Raw genomic sequence first — 15,364 nt, forward strand, 5'->3', positions numbered from 1 at the left:
AATTATATTATACTATTATTTTTAACATTGTGGAAACACTTTTTTGGTTCTTTCTGGCACCTTTATTTTTAAGGGTGTACAGTGTGTCAAAACAAGATAAAAAATAGAGCTGAGGTAAGATATAAAAAAATAATAATATCATCACAATAATCTCGTCTGATTCTGAAATGTTGCCATAGCATGTAGCTACTACGCATTCAACAGTTCAACCAGCTCACCATAACCTGTTTTCACCACTTTTATTAATCATATGCATTGTGAATTTATAAGTCACGATCTCAAGAGACGTAGCCAAAAACTGATGAGGATTTGTTCAAATTTGGGCTGATGGATTGGAAATAATTTTATCCAGGATAAAGAATAAACATTATAATATTAAACATTGGAGAGTTCAAACATATTTATCCAAGCTGAACTATACAGTGACGCACAATTGAGCAATTCAAGAAGTTTATGTAACAGGGATTTGACCAAATCGAACCGCTCACCTGTTCCTTCTTCTGTAACCATTGCATCAACACGAAGAGATTTCCGCATTACATCATTTAGTGTGGCATTAAAAAAGACTGATGCATCTAAGGTATGGATGGCACAGCCTGTCTTTTTTATCTAATTATAATGAATGAACACAAACATAACTATTAACCGAAGAGTGATATAATTAGATAAATGTAGGAAAGATAATGTACTGTGTTTCACATACCTCAATGGTTACCTCTAAACACGCTGTAAAGTCGGGAGAGAAAAAGTTGCGCCATAAAATGACGGCACACTTTCACCCATGATTTACCAGGTACAGGCTTGTCCGTAAGTGTATCTGTGAAAAAGGTACAAGTAACTGATCTACAGCCCAGGGTTTAGTTAAGCAACTAATATATTAGAATAGGGGTTACAGTAAGAAACTGGTCCAAGAATAATAATAAAAATACAATTAACAATTAAATCAAAGTGTGAATGGAAGAACACACTGCTCTCTTAATGCAGGAAATAAAAAGAAACTACTCACTTTCCGCAAACCTCAATTATCAGTTCCTTTTCTTCAACATTTACTATATTTGGGATTTTTATAATAACTTCAAACTTAGGCAAAACTAGAAGTCAGAAGGCAGAAATTAGAGTTATCAGTACTTAAATGATATATTAAAATACAAACATGTTATTGAAACTCTTCCCATGCAACACTGCAAATTGTCTGTTCCCTTTCAAGGGAACTTGCGCTGCGTCATAAGTTATGACACTATGGGAACACCTCGGCGTGATTGCGTCTTGAAGCACGTGTGAAATCAGTCCAATGGTGTGAACGTCATGGGCGGGTGACGTCACGACCAGGAAGGTATAAAGCACTCCTGAACCAAACAATGTCAGGTTCTGATAGGCTAAAGTCAGTCATGAAGTAAGTAAGTGAAGTGAAGTTTCCTGTTTCTTCAGCAAGTGGTCTGTGTTACTCTGTCTGTCATATTTGGTTTTGTGTGTCTACAACCCCAAATCAGAAAAAGTTGGGACATTTTGTAAAATGCAATAAAATCAAGAATCTGTGATTTGTTAATTCTATTAAAACTTTTTTTAACTGACAAAAGTACAAAGAAAAGTTTTCCAATGTTTTTACTGACCAACATAATTGTATTTTGTAAATCTTAAAAAAAAAAAAAATTTGATGGCTGCAACACACCCCAAAAAAGTTGGGACAGAGACAAAATAAAAGTGAAAAGATTATCCAAATTAGATTATCCAACTCTTTTGAAACAGTCCACAATGAGCAGGTGAATTGGTAATAGTTGAGGGTATCGTGTTTGGGTGTAAAAGTGCTTCTCAGTCTTTTTAAGCAAAGATGGGTCAGGGCTCATCACTTTGTGCCAAATATCATGAGAGAATTGTCAAACAATTTAAAAATCACATTTCTCATTGCAAGATTGCAAAGAATTTATGTCTTTTATCATCTTCCATACATAATATTGTCACAAGATTCAGGGAATCCAGAGAAATCTCAGTCTGTGTAGGGTAAGGCAGTAGACCTCTGTTGAATGTCCGTGACCTTTGAGCCCTCAGATGGCACTGCACAAGATACCATCATGCTAATCCGTTAAATACAGCCACATGTGCTCAGGAGTAATTTGGAAAACCGTTTTCACTGAACACAGTCTGTCTCTGCATTAAGAAATGCCACATGAATCTCTGTTACGCAAGGAGAAAGCTTTACATCAGTTCTATGTGGAGATGCCGGCGAGTTCTCTGGGCCTGAGCTCATCTCAGATGGTCTAGAAGACAGTGGGAATGTGTGCTGTGGTCAGATGAGTCCATGTTTCAGGTTGTTTTTGGGAAAAAAAATGGACAACGAGTTCTCAGTCCCAAAGATGAAAGGGACCAACCAGACTTTCACCAGCGACAGGTGTAAAAGCAAACATCTGTCCTGGTATTGAGGTGCATCATTGCAAACGGTCTGGGTAACTTGCATTATTGTGAAGGTACCATTGACATGGAGGCATGTATTTGGATTGTACAGAGACATAAACTGCCATCAAGATGACATCTTTCCTGGGAAGCAAGACAATGCCAGGCCTCATTCTGCACATGCTAAAACTGAGTGGTTTCTAGACACTCTGCACCATAGAAGGGATGTGTCTGCCTGTTTACTGCAGTCCAGATATGTCTCTTATGGAAAATGTATGACCCATCATGAAAAGGAGAATCAGGCAACGATGACCACAGACTGTTGAGCAGCTGTCTTGTATCAGACAAGATTGGGCAAATATTCCACTAGCAAAACTCCAACAATTAGTATCCTCAACTCCCAAATGTTTAAAAAGTGTAATTAAAAGGAAAGGTGAAGTGACACAGTGGTAAACATGTCTCTGTCCCAACTTTTTTGGGGTGTTACAGCCATCAAAATCAAAATTTGTTCATATTTACAAAATACAATTATGTTGGTCAGTGAAAACATTGGAAAACTTTTCTTTGTACTTTTGTCAGTTAAAGAAGTTTAAATAGAATTAACAAATCAAAGATTCTTGATTTTATTGCATTTTACAAAATGTCCCAACTTTTTCTAATTTGGGGTTGTATATATAAATATATATTTCTCTCAAGGTCCGGAAGCATGCTCTGCGGTTTCTTCAGTTTCTTCTGCGGTGCTTCAGTTATCTTCCTCTGAGGAGGTTGATGCACTGAGCATCAATGCAGGAGAGTCTGAAAATTTGCCACTTCACTCTCCTGGGTACAAAGAGCTAGTGAAGGTTATCACTCAAAAAGAAATATCGATTGGCCAGCAAAGAAGCAGGACGTTCGTCCTAAAAGTAAACTGGATGAACTTTTCCTGTCTTCTCAAGTGCAACCTTCACGTAGGGGAGGATAAACCAAACTCCTCTCGAGTATATGGGCCTCAGTTTCAAATTATTCAAATATCCTGGGGCTTAAAGAGTATAGTCATGGGGCGATGCCTAAGGTGGAGCAGACGCTTGCGAGCCATCTCTCCCTTGATTTAGCATCATCCCTCAAGGCCCTGACTCTTCCCTCCAAGCCATTAAGAACAACATCGGCTTTGGTTGGGAAGGCTTATGAGGCTTCGGCCTGCAGCTCACAAATGGGTGGCAGCATGGGACTTGGCCTTGGTACTGGAGGGCCTTTCGTCTGCTCCCTTTGAGCCTGTCAAGGAGGTTTAAGGAAAATTTCTGAGCTTGAAAGCTTTATATCTTTTGGCCATTACATCTCTCAAGAGGATAGGAGATCTACAAGCCCTTTTAGTTTCCCCTTCGTGTTTGGAGTTTGCCCCTGGCATTGTAAAGGCTTTTTTTCAGCCTAGTCTGGGCTATATTCCTAAGGTCGTCACTAACGTGGCCAGATCTATAGTGCTGCAGGCCTTCTGTCCTCCGCCCAGACCAGGAGAAATTAAATCTGCTTCGCCTGGTTACAGTGCTTGATGCTTACGTTCACGAGATGCCATGTGGTATAAATCTGATCAATTCTTGAATGCTTTGGGTCGCTCAGAAAAGCTTACCCAGCACCTAAGCAGAGAATGAGTAAGTGAGTAGTCGAGGTTATCTCTCTTGCTTATGACTTGTCCGGTCAGCCTTCTCTCTTGGCTGTCCGGACCCATTCTACTAGGAGTATGGCGGCTTCTAAAGCATTGCTTTCTGGGGCCTCTCTTCATAATAGTTTAATTAATAATTAGTTAAATTTATATAGCACTTTTCTAGGTACTCAAAGTGCTGTACATGGAAGGGGGAATCTCCTCAACCACCACCAATGTGCAGCACCACCTGGATGACGGCAGCCATACTGCGCCAGAACGCCCACCACACACCAGCTTACTGGTAGAGAGGAAACAGTGATGAAGCCAATCAGTATATATGGGGATGATTAGGAGGGCATGATGGACAGAGGTCAAGGGGCAAATTGGGCCAGGATGCCGGGGCTACACTCCTACTCTTTTTCAAAGGACATCCTGGGATTTTTAATGACCACAGAGAGTCAGGACCTCGGTTTAACATCTCATCCGAAGGACGGTGCTCTTTGACAGTATAGTGTCCCCATCACTACACTGGGGCGTAAGGACCCACACAGACCACAGGGTGAGCACCTCCTGCTGGCCTCACTAACAGCTCTTCCAGCAGCAACCTGGTTTTCTCAGGAGGTCTCCCATCCAGGTACTAACCAGGCTCAGCCCTGCTTAGCTTCAGTGGGCAACCAGTCATGGGGTACAGGGTGGTATGTGATATGGTGATATGGCCAGGACGTATGTGCTGCAGTGGGCTTGTCCTCTCCGCACACATTCGTCAGGTTCTATGACCTTGACCTGGGCGCCACCCCTGGCTCCCAGGTGCTTCAGTCTTAGTTAGTCTTAGTTAGTGCTCAAGATATTATTCACACTAGACAGGCACTGGTCAGTTTGGCATAGTAGGTATTAACGTTCCCACAGTATCGTAACCTACAACGCAACGTGAGTTCCCTTAAAAGGGAATGCCTTGGTTACGACTGTAACCTCGGTTCTCTGAAGAGCAGGGATGTCCAAACTCAGTCCTGGAGGGCTACTGTCCTGCAGAGTTTGATTCCAACCCCAATTAAACACACCTGGACCATCAGCTAATCAAGGTCTTATAGGCTAGAATCTTCCAGGCAGGTGTGTTGAGTCTGGCTAGACCTAAACTCTGCAAGACAGTGGCCCTCCAGGACTGAGTTTGGACACCCCTGCTGAAGAGGGAACAAGATGCTGCATCGCTCCGCCATAACTTACTTCGCTTCACTTACTTACTTCATGACTTACTTCAGCATATCAGAAGCTGACATTGTTTGGTTCAGGGGTGCTTTATACCTTCCTGGTCGTGACGTCACCCGCCCTTGACGTCCCGCCACACCATTTGAATGATTTCACACGTGCTTCAAGACGCAATCACGCATATGTTCCCATAGTGTCGTAACTTATGACACAGCGTCTCGTTCCCTATTCAGGGCACCAAGGTTACTATCATAACGAGTCGTTTTTATGACTTACCATATTTTTTAACTTCAAAATCCCGTGAGATCATCCTGTCACCAATAAAAGCCTTCAGTTTGTACATGCCTTGACGGGCCTCTGGGTTTAATTGATAAGAACGCTGCAAAATCCACCTTGTTGTAGAAACATTTGTCCATTGGCCAACCTGGTTACCTTGACTGTCCTGTTTAATAGCAAAGACACAGTGCAAATATTTTGTGACAGTCAGCTACACATATCCTGACTATCAATGAAGAAATATTGAATTACCCTACTGAAAATACAATAATTCCAAATATAACCAAATTTATATTGTTTTAATCAGATTTAAAAGGTGTATTTGTTATGACTGCACAGAAGGTTTTGTGTTCTTACCTCAAGAACCAATGAACTATTCTGTGAAAGAGCAAATAGGTGTTAAAGCCAAAAATGTGTTTATTTATTAAACGTGTATGCAACAGTGCAAGAGAAAATAAAGATGCAAGATAAACACATCAGACCTGCTGATCAAGGGGTGCCAAGTTTGTATCCATGGTAACAACTCTGAAGTTCACTGTAAAATAGAAATGTGTATTAAAAAACTTCACTTTTGATGTCTTCAGCTCATATGTAAGGGACAATTTCTGACAGTCATATTTCTCTCCTGTAAAATAACAAAATGTACGCGTGAAGCGTATTAAGGGTCAAATACAGGGTTGACAACTGTATTCTGCTGCTGGGTGAATGTGTCTTTTGAGCCAAATTTAACAAGCTGTCACATTATTTAGCCATAATGTTACAAAAATGTCTGACCAATTTGCACCAGCTGACCAGTTAGAATCAAGCAGGCCTATCCCAGACAGCTATAAGGTTTATAACATGTAACAGTTTTTAGCAGGGGTGTCAAACTCCTGGAGGGCTTCAGAGTTTAGTCCACACACAGCTTCAACACATGTTCCTGTAGATTTTAAACAACCCTGAAGGACTTGATTAGCTGGATCAGGTACATTTAATAATTAGGGTTAAAGATTAACTCTGCAGGGCTGTGGCTCTCCAAGAACACCCCTAATCTACAGTATCTCTAGATTTCATATAAAATAAAGTCACACAGATACTGATATCAAGAGATTTACATATCAAATGTTTAATTACAGTATTTAGGGCTGAACATATATGTTTGAATATGAGGGGATTGCTCAAACACACACACTAGATGACCATTCTCGTGTTTCCAAGGCTGTTAGACTTCAAAGCTACTCATCCTTAATATCTGCTTTTCTTATCTTTTCCTCTGCTCCTCTTTTTGGGTTACAAGTTTGTAAATCCATTGAACTGTTTACTTAAAGGTGGGGTATGTGATTCTCTTTTTTGTCCATTTGTTCAAAATAACTTGAAATCCTATTGTTAACCCACTTACAGCCACTGAGTTAGAAGCACTGAAATGAAAATTAAGCAATTTAATCATCTGTGGAACGGGAAGGACTCGAAAAACTCCAACCAATCATTTCCAAGACCCCTGTGTCCCCTACGTGCGCATACTCAAAGCTCGTGACGCATGCGCATCTCGTCCGTAAAGCCAGTTCCATGATTAGTAGTAAATCGTCATTACAATCTCTTGTGCATCCGAGTTTTCGCTCGTGCATGATTGCACGTCCATGTTCTTCAAATGGGTGGAGTCAGGGCCAGCGTTGGAGGAAAGAGGGTAGGACCATTTGAATTGTGTATTTTCAAAATCTGCCGGTCGTTTTCAAAATCACAAACCCCACCTTTAATACTGTTTTACCATCTGCTGGTTTGTGCAACATTTGTAATATTTGACCTGTGCTGCTACATCAGCTCGTTGCATGATCATAATGTGCTTTACTTATACGTAAATATCAGCTATCAGCTATATCAGCTGTGATCAGGGTTTAGATGTCAGTGACAACAGCATTATTTACTGAGCTTTAGCCTTTGAGACATTCACAGTTCACCTGTCTGTCCTGGAATATAGATGGGTTTATCAGTCTGGATAAAACATGGATGATGGTAAGGTTTGAACATGACTTTTCTCTCGTCAGTCATCTTGAAATTCTCTCCCTGAAGTTCGACCTTCATTTTCTGCACTGATTCTGCCACGACCAGAGGAGCCTGATGAGAAATAATTTCCTGTATTCACAACCTGCCACAAACACTAGATGCATTATGACATATTAACATATTTGATAACATTCATTTTGTGCTTATGTTTTGATGGCAGACCTTGAAGTTAAAGCAGCGATGAAACTCTTTTTCAGCTTTCTCCTGCAGAAGTAATGTTCAGCTTAGAGGGATTGCCAGAATGAAAGGTTTTCTGTCTACTAAAGATATGGAAATTGTTATCCATGCTTTTATCTCGTCCAGATTAGATTATTGCAATACCCTGTATGTTGGTGTGTCCAAAAAATCTCTGGCGCGTCTGCAACTAGTGCAGAACGCAGCGGCCAGATTGCTGACTGGGACCAGTAAATATTCTTGCATCACTCCAGTTCTGGCCTCCTTACACTGGCTCCCGGTGGAGTTTAGGGTGCAATTTAAGGTCCTTTTAATGGTGTATAAGGGTCTACATGGACAAGCCCCTGCTTATATCTCTGAGCTATTGCAGCATCACTGCACCTCTAGACCATTAAGATCATCGCAAAGCTCACTGCTAAAGGTTCCAAAATCTCGCCTGAAAACGAAGGGAGACCGAGCCTTCTCGGTGGCTGCACCGAGGCTTTGGAATGGTCTCCCTGCTTACATCAAGGCTTACGATTCCATTGAAGCTTTTAAGTCTGCGTTGAAGACTTATCTATTTACTGTGGCTTTTAATTGCTTTTAGTCTTTGTGGCTCGGAATGATTTGTATCCTTTTTATGTCTGTCCTTTTTATGTTTTTTGAAATGTGGAATCTGTAAAGCACTTTGGTCAACTCGTGTTGTGTTTAAATGTGCTGAAGAAATACATTTTTATTATTATTATTATTATTATTATTAATGTGCTCTGGATACCATGAACCAGATGAATGTTCATGACAAGGCTTTCATTGGGTTTGAGAAGACTTGCACACAGTTTGGCCTCAGATCCGGACTCGATCACCGCAGGAAACGTCACAATGAAATATCTGTCCAGAGAATATGATCATACAATATTGCCTGAGGGGTTAGATATAAGTTGGAGTGTAAATCAATACAGTTAATTTAATATTGATCAATTATATGAGAAGTGAGAATAAAAGAGCAAACTGTGTATTAAGTCTGGTGACTAAATTATTTATTTTTGTATGTTTATTCAGAGCAATATTGCTCTTAAAAATCTGTCACTGTCATTAATTATAAATGATCTTAAGCCTTAAGTTGTCTTTCAAACAGTAACCCTCTTCTGTGCAACACAGATCGGTTAAATAAATACAGGAGAAATCATCAAATAATAATTATAATAGTAACTAATAATTTATCCTCTGAAATTTTTTTTAAAAACTTACGGCCCTGATGTTTTTCCATTGACACAGATCAGGAGGAAAGAGAGCAGAAGGAGCCCTTTCCAACAGCAGCTAATATTCAGAGCCATGATGACGAGCGATCATCCACGGCATGAGATGAACTGGACCGACTCTTTTAAAGGGACTCTCATGCTAAAGGAGGTCCTTCAAAACATGTGTATTGATCATCTGATTAATGATTCAACCATCTAGGCACTGCAGTTCGAAAATGTGCGCTAAATTAGATCTACTAAAGCCTTAAAAACACATTTGCGACCAATATTAAAAATAGTAGTCTGGCATGCAGTAAAAGTCAAGTCAAGTCACCTTTATTTATATAGCGCATTTTACAGTACAGTTTGTTTCAAAGCAGCTTTACAGTGATAACAGGAAAATAATGCAACAAAGTTTGTTTTGGCTGTACTCCAATATAGTTCAGAATGTCTCTAAAACCTACTCCATTAACAGTTTAACAACTCAAAAGCTAACAATGCATCTATGGTGCCATTATATATAAGAAAATATTTTATTTTCTGTAGAAAATAGTAAAATATACACATCATATCATCGGAACAAACTATACACAGAAAAAAAAAACAGACTACTTAGCTGTTTCCTGAAAAAAAAAAAAACTGAAATCAAGGGTCAGGAATCATCAGAGAGAGTAAGAGAGTTACGGTAAATGTTTGTTTATATTTGCAAATCGATTTGACCCCTTTCTTGGTTGATGCAGTTCAATTAATAATGACATTTAATAAAGACAAAATAAATATTCTACAGCATGAGGACCGTCAATGGATATAAAGTGCCCTCTTAACAAGCTGAAAGAACATCATTATAGAATTCTTCATAATTACTATAACTGTAACTCTTTTCTTACTAATTTCAAGACATCTCTTCACATTCTGTATCTAAACTTGAAACAACATCTCACTTGTTGTTTGAATGGGATTATGCAAAGAAGTACCTTGGCTTATTTTCTCAGCTTATAACAAACTTTTTATTTTTGAAATAACAAATGTACTGTTTTTGATTTGGGACTTAGGGGTAAAATGAGATTAGAGTGGCAAATAAGGGACTAATAATATAACTAATAATACTGTTCATCCATTTATTTCAAAAGAACTTTTCAGGATATGTTGGTGTGCTTTTAGCAGTCATTCAGTCATCACTTTTTTGACAATTCTGCAGCTGTTACCTGGATAGGATGAATTATTTATTAATTTACTTAAATTAGGACTACATTATTATGTAATTATTTGAAAAAATTTTATCCAAATATATTTTTTCAAAAAATATCACATCTCCATTTGCACTGATGGTAAATGTAAGGCGTTTGTCTTGTGTGAATACATGTGCTTGATAAGATGTGGTTTTTGTATGAAACTTTTTCCACACTGATGGCAAACGAATGGCTTTTCTCCAGTGTGAATTTTTGTGTGTTTCTTCAGATTGTCCTTATGTGCAAAACCAACTCCACACTGAGTGCACTGGTACGGCTTCTCTCCAGTATGAATTCGCTCATGTACTTTCAGGTTTCCAGACTGAGCAAAACTCTTGTCACAATATGAGCACTTGTAAGGTTTTTCTCCAGTATGCATTATTTGGTGCCGTTTCAGTTGGGCAACTGTAGTAAAGCTCTTCCCACATTCAAAGCACACATGATCTCTTACTTCATTGTGTGTTTTTTGGTGTAGTTTAAAACTGATCAGCCATGAAAAACTCTTTCCACAGAGAGAACACACATAAGGCTTCTCATCTGCATGAACTTTTAGGTGTGATTTTAGATGTGATGATAAAATGAACTTTTTACCACACTGATCACAGTTGAATGCTTTTTCTCCAGAGTGACAGAGAAGATGTTTACTGAGACCTGATGTACGGGTGAAACTCTTTCCACACTGTTGGCATGGATACGGTTTCTCTCCAGTGTGAATTTTCATGTGTCTTTTAAGGTTTCCGTTTTGTCTGAAACTCTTTCCACACTCAGAGCATGTGTGCAGCTTTTTGGCTTTTGTTCCTAGAGTTTTGAAGGTACGACTTTCCTCCGCTTCGCTCAGGTCTTGTCTTTGCGGTTTCATTTCCATCTGGTCTAAAATAAAAAATGTTATGTGGTTAAAATCCGCTCAAGTGAACTCTGATTTACCTAGGGTGACCAACAGTCCTGTTTTCCCAGGACATGTCCTGTTTTCACGTCCTGTCCTGGCTGTTTTTTATGAAGTGATGAAAATGTCCTGGTTTTCAAAAAACTGCTGGGAAAGATCAGCTCTACAGCAAAATATAGATGGGCAAACAAGGAGGATGAGGAAGAAAAACAGGATAAAGAGGAAGAAAACTAAAGATATAAATATATTTTGTTAGTTCGTTTTTGTAAGTTTGTGAGAGCTATTTTTGTTCAATTTGGAGGTGTTTCTTTAAGTTATTCATTATTTATATATTTATTTTTCTAATACAGAAGATACATTATTTGTATCATTATTTCATTCATTATTTTTGAAACCTGTCATAATAAAACTGTTATGTTTATTTAACATAATAAAACCTGTCAAAATGGTGAGTAACCTCTGAGACGCCTATCTGAATTTGTGTCTTGTAATATAACAATTTTCTATCCATACAGAGGAGGCATAGCCTACTTTAAATGTGTTGAAATTAATAAGGCATCTTTGAGTAAACTTCGAGTATCATTTGAGTATCTGTTTGCCGGCCGAGTGTCCTGGTTTTTGGTAATCAAAATATGGTCACCCTAGATTTACCAGCAGAAAGCAACAGAGTATCAGGTATCAGATCTTTGATGCGCCAACGTTTAGGTCTGTCATTTACTTGTTCATACAATTAAAATGTGTTTGACAACTTCTTTACAAGATTAGAATGCATTTTGCATCTACTGCTTATTATTTCACAGTCACCCAATCTGTTGAAATGAAGCTTTGTTAATGTTTCTCAGCAGTCAACAAAGAATAAACCAACCTATTTGTTCCTCAGTATCTTCATGTTTTATTCTGGATGGTTCTGGGTCACTCATGTCTTCAATCTCCACTTTAATAATCTCCATCTTTATAATAGTACAGCGCACAGAGTTCAGTTGTTCCTGCTTGGATTTCTCCTGTTATTTCCTCTCAGAACGACCATCCTCTTCTTTTATGTTTTATGAGTTTTTAAACCGCTTTAATGTGCATTTGCGCCACCTATTGGAGTGTAGTATTGAGTTTGGAAAAAGGGAATTGTGTAATTCTGGCCTGATTTTAATTTAAGTGCATTATATACTTTCAATTTCTTCAAGGCATTATGTATGAAAATCTAAAGCAGAGGCATTACTTCATATTTGACTTAAAGTAACACTGAAGAAACCCTGACACATATGCTAACAATTCAAAACAATAGAGACTATAGAGTGCAATATATCAGACTGTGACAATCGTCCCATTTGGTCAGCCATGAGATTTCAAGTTATTTTATATATATATATTGAAGTGAAAGTTTGGAATAAATGTTATTAATCTAATTAAACAAGGAAATATGATGATTCAGATTACACGTTTTGTCATTTAACTTGGATTAAAATTGTCACAAATGAAACAATAAAATTGTTTGTTGAATAGGCTATCATTTTTTTTATATATATTTGCACAAACAACTTAATGCAGCAGACAAGATGTTTTATTTCTTATTTAATGTACAATCAGTACACATTGATTATTGTTATATAGTACACATTGATAGACTAACTAGTCATAAACATATGGCATCAATTTATCCTGGCCATACAAATCCCACCTCACAAGCACGCCTGACAGAATTTGCAATAAAAAATACTGTATTTACCCTAATTTAGATTACATCTGCATTCAAAACCCAGAAATGTGAAAGGGGTCAATTTCAGCAACTTCTAAGATGGGAGAAACTGTTTTTTCTGTGAGTCTCGAAATCTCCTGATTAGGTGAAACTCTTCCCATACAAGCTGTGGTACGTTATCTCGACAGTCTATGGTGGTTGCAATGAAGTCGCTCGTGTTTTTTCAAGGTTCCTGACCGAGTGAAACTTTTGTCACAATGTGTACACTTAAAAGGTCTTTCTCCAGAGTGAACACGCAGATGACAACTAAGACTTGATTTATGTGCGAAACCCTTTCCACACTGCGGACAGGAGTATGATTTCTCTCCAGGACAAACACGCAGATGTATCTTAAGTTTGTGTTCAGTTGTGAAGCTCCATCCGCACTGAGGGCAAACGTAAGGCTTTTGTTTAGTGTGAGTACTTATGTGCTTGATAAGATGTGGTTTTTGTATGAAACTTTTTCCACACTGATGGCAAGCGAATGGCTTTTCTCCAGTGTGAATTTTTGTGTGTTTCTTCAGACTGTCTTTACGTGCAAAACCAACTCCACAATGAGTGCACTGGTACGGCTTCTCTCCAGTATGAATTCGCTCATGCACTTTCAGGTTTCCAGATACAGTGTAACTCTTGTCACAATATGAGCACTTGTAAGGTCTTTCTCCAGTATGAATTCTTTGGTGCTGTTTTAAATGGTCATCTCTAGTAAAGCTCATCCCACACTCACAACATATATAATCTCTCACTTCATCATGTGTTTTCTGGTGCAGTTTAAAACAGTCCAGTCGTGAAAAACTCTTTCCACAGAGAGAACACACATAAGGCTTCTCATCTGAATGAACTTTCAGGTGTTGTTTTAGATGTGATGACAAAATGAACTTTCTTCCACACTGATCACAGTTAAATGGTTTTTCTCCAGAGTGAACACGCAGATGATTCCTGAGACCTGATGCTTGAGAAAAACTCTTTCCACACTGAGTGCATGGATATGGTTTCTCTCCAGTGTGAACTCTTATGTGTTTGTTAAGATTTCTTTTTTGTGTGAAACTCTTTCCACACTGAGTGCATGTGTGCAGCTTTTTGGCTTCTGTTCCTTGAGTTGTGTAGCTACAACTTTCATCTGCTTCATTCAGGTCTTGTCTTTGCTGTTTCACTTCCATCCAGTCTAAGATACAAATATTATGTGGTTAAAAATCAGTTCAAGTGAACTCTGATTTAAAAGAAGTAAGCAACAGAGATCAGGTAACGTTACCGGATCTTTGATGCGGCAAAGTTTAGTTCTGTCATTCATTTGTTAATACAATTAAAATGTGTTTGACATACTACTATATAAGATTATGATAATATAAATTAATTTTCTGTGTCATTTATTATCTATAAACTGCTTATAGCCACCCAATCTGTTGAACTTGAAGCTTTATTAATGTTTCTTATCAGTAAACAATCAAGAATAAACAATGGACACCAACCTATTTGTTCCTCAATATCTTCATGTTTTATTCTGGATGGTTCTGGGTCACTCATGTCTTCAATCTCCACTTTAATAATCTCCATCTTTATTATAATATAGCACACAGAATTCAGTTGTTTCTGCTTGGATTTCTCCTGTTATTTCTTCTCATAACGACCTTCCTCTTCTTTTACGTTTTATGAAACCACTTTAATGTGCATTAGCGCCACCTATTGGAGTGTAGTATTGAGTTTGGAAAAGGGGAATATTGTTATTCCGCCCTGCTGATTTTGATTTAAGTGCATTATATAGTTTACATTTCTTCAAGGCATTATGTAACAGAATCTAAGGCATTAATGACTTAGGTAAGGTATTTAGACTTAAAATAATACTGAAACATATGCTAACAATTAAAAACAATACAGACGTGCAACTAGTACTGTGGCAAATGTTGATATAGGCTATCTTTTTGGGTCTAGTCAGTGGATGTATGTGTCAGCCATGATAAATGAAGGTTTGATGTAAATGTTAAAAATCTAATTAAACAAGGAAATTTGCTGATTCAGATTACACGTTTTGTCATTTAACTTGGATAAAAATGCTCACAAATCAAAGAATAAAACAGTGGTTGTTGAATAAGCTATCAAAATTATTTTATATTTGCAAGACCAACTTAATGCAGTGGACAAGATGTTTTATTCATCATAATTTCATATGCAATCAGGACACTATACAGGAGACATTAATAGACTAACTATTCATAAGCAGATGGCATCAATTCATCATGGCCACCAGGGGTGGCTGGCCAAAAAGAGGGTGCTAGTTATAGATATATGTTTAAGATATAAATATTTGGCATAAACTGACATAAACTGACATTGACATAAACTAACAAATCTAGTCAGCTATGGGTGATTCTTTTCGCGTCCCAAGCGGGCGGCCAAAGTCAGGACGAGTCTTAGGGCGCTATTTTCACTGTATGACAATGGCGAACAAAATGACTGCTAACTCTAACTCGGTACAATGTCTCCTCCAAGATCTGTTTGAGAGGAGAATTTTGGCAAATAAACTCCTTCTGAAAGAGCTGGGACCAGATCAACCTGATGTCTCTATCAGACAGCCGATAAAGGGAAGCAGTACGTGCAAGGCCTCTCACG

At 38.2% G+C, this 15,364-nt stretch overlaps 2 protein-coding genes and 2 long non-coding RNA genes across 4 annotated transcripts; all 4 read right to left on the bottom strand.

Moving 5' to 3' along the window:
- Nucleotides 1-488: 488 nt before the first annotated feature.
- On the bottom strand, nucleotides 489-5,647 carry LOC143715494 (uncharacterized). The gene is made up of 4 exons (XR_013195766.1): nucleotides 5,486-5,647; nucleotides 1,007-1,091; nucleotides 704-817; nucleotides 489-609 (listed from the first exon to the last, which is right to left on the bottom strand). It is a non-coding gene; the product is annotated as an uncharacterized LOC143715494 (long non-coding RNA).
- A 101-nt stretch (nucleotides 5,648-5,748) lies between these two features.
- Nucleotides 5,749-7,744, bottom strand: LOC143715506 (uncharacterized). The gene is made up of 3 exons (XR_013195781.1): nucleotides 7,688-7,744; nucleotides 7,420-7,576; nucleotides 5,749-6,020 (listed from the first exon to the last, which is right to left on the bottom strand). It is a non-coding gene; the product is annotated as an uncharacterized LOC143715506 (long non-coding RNA).
- Nucleotides 7,745-9,236: 1,492 nt separating this feature from the next.
- On the bottom strand, nucleotides 9,237-12,066 carry LOC143715447 (uncharacterized). Its single transcript, XM_077207257.1, has 2 exons — nucleotides 11,894-12,066; nucleotides 9,237-11,015 (listed from the first exon to the last, which is right to left on the bottom strand). The coding sequence occupies exons 1-2, from the start codon at nucleotides 11,976-11,978 to the stop codon at nucleotides 10,222-10,224; spliced, it is 879 nt and encodes a 292-aa protein (XP_077063372.1). The 5' UTR covers nucleotides 11,979-12,066; the 3' UTR covers nucleotides 9,237-10,221.
- Nucleotides 12,067-12,565: 499 nt separating this feature from the next.
- LOC143715421 (uncharacterized) lies at nucleotides 12,566-14,424 on the bottom strand. The gene is made up of 2 exons (XM_077207199.1): nucleotides 14,227-14,424; nucleotides 12,566-13,922 (listed from the first exon to the last, which is right to left on the bottom strand). The coding sequence occupies exons 1-2, from the start codon at nucleotides 14,309-14,311 to the stop codon at nucleotides 12,895-12,897; spliced, it is 1,113 nt and encodes a 370-aa protein (XP_077063314.1). The 5' UTR covers nucleotides 14,312-14,424; the 3' UTR covers nucleotides 12,566-12,894.
- Between the last annotated feature and the right edge of the window lie 940 nt (nucleotides 14,425-15,364).

The sequence above is a fragment of the Siphateles boraxobius genome, unplaced genomic scaffold, assembly GCF_051911475.1.
Source record: "Siphateles boraxobius isolate OS27281-9 unplaced genomic scaffold, OSU_SipBor_1 6, whole genome shotgun sequence".
Lineage (NCBI taxonomy): Eukaryota > Metazoa > Chordata > Actinopteri > Cypriniformes > Leuciscidae > Siphateles > Siphateles boraxobius.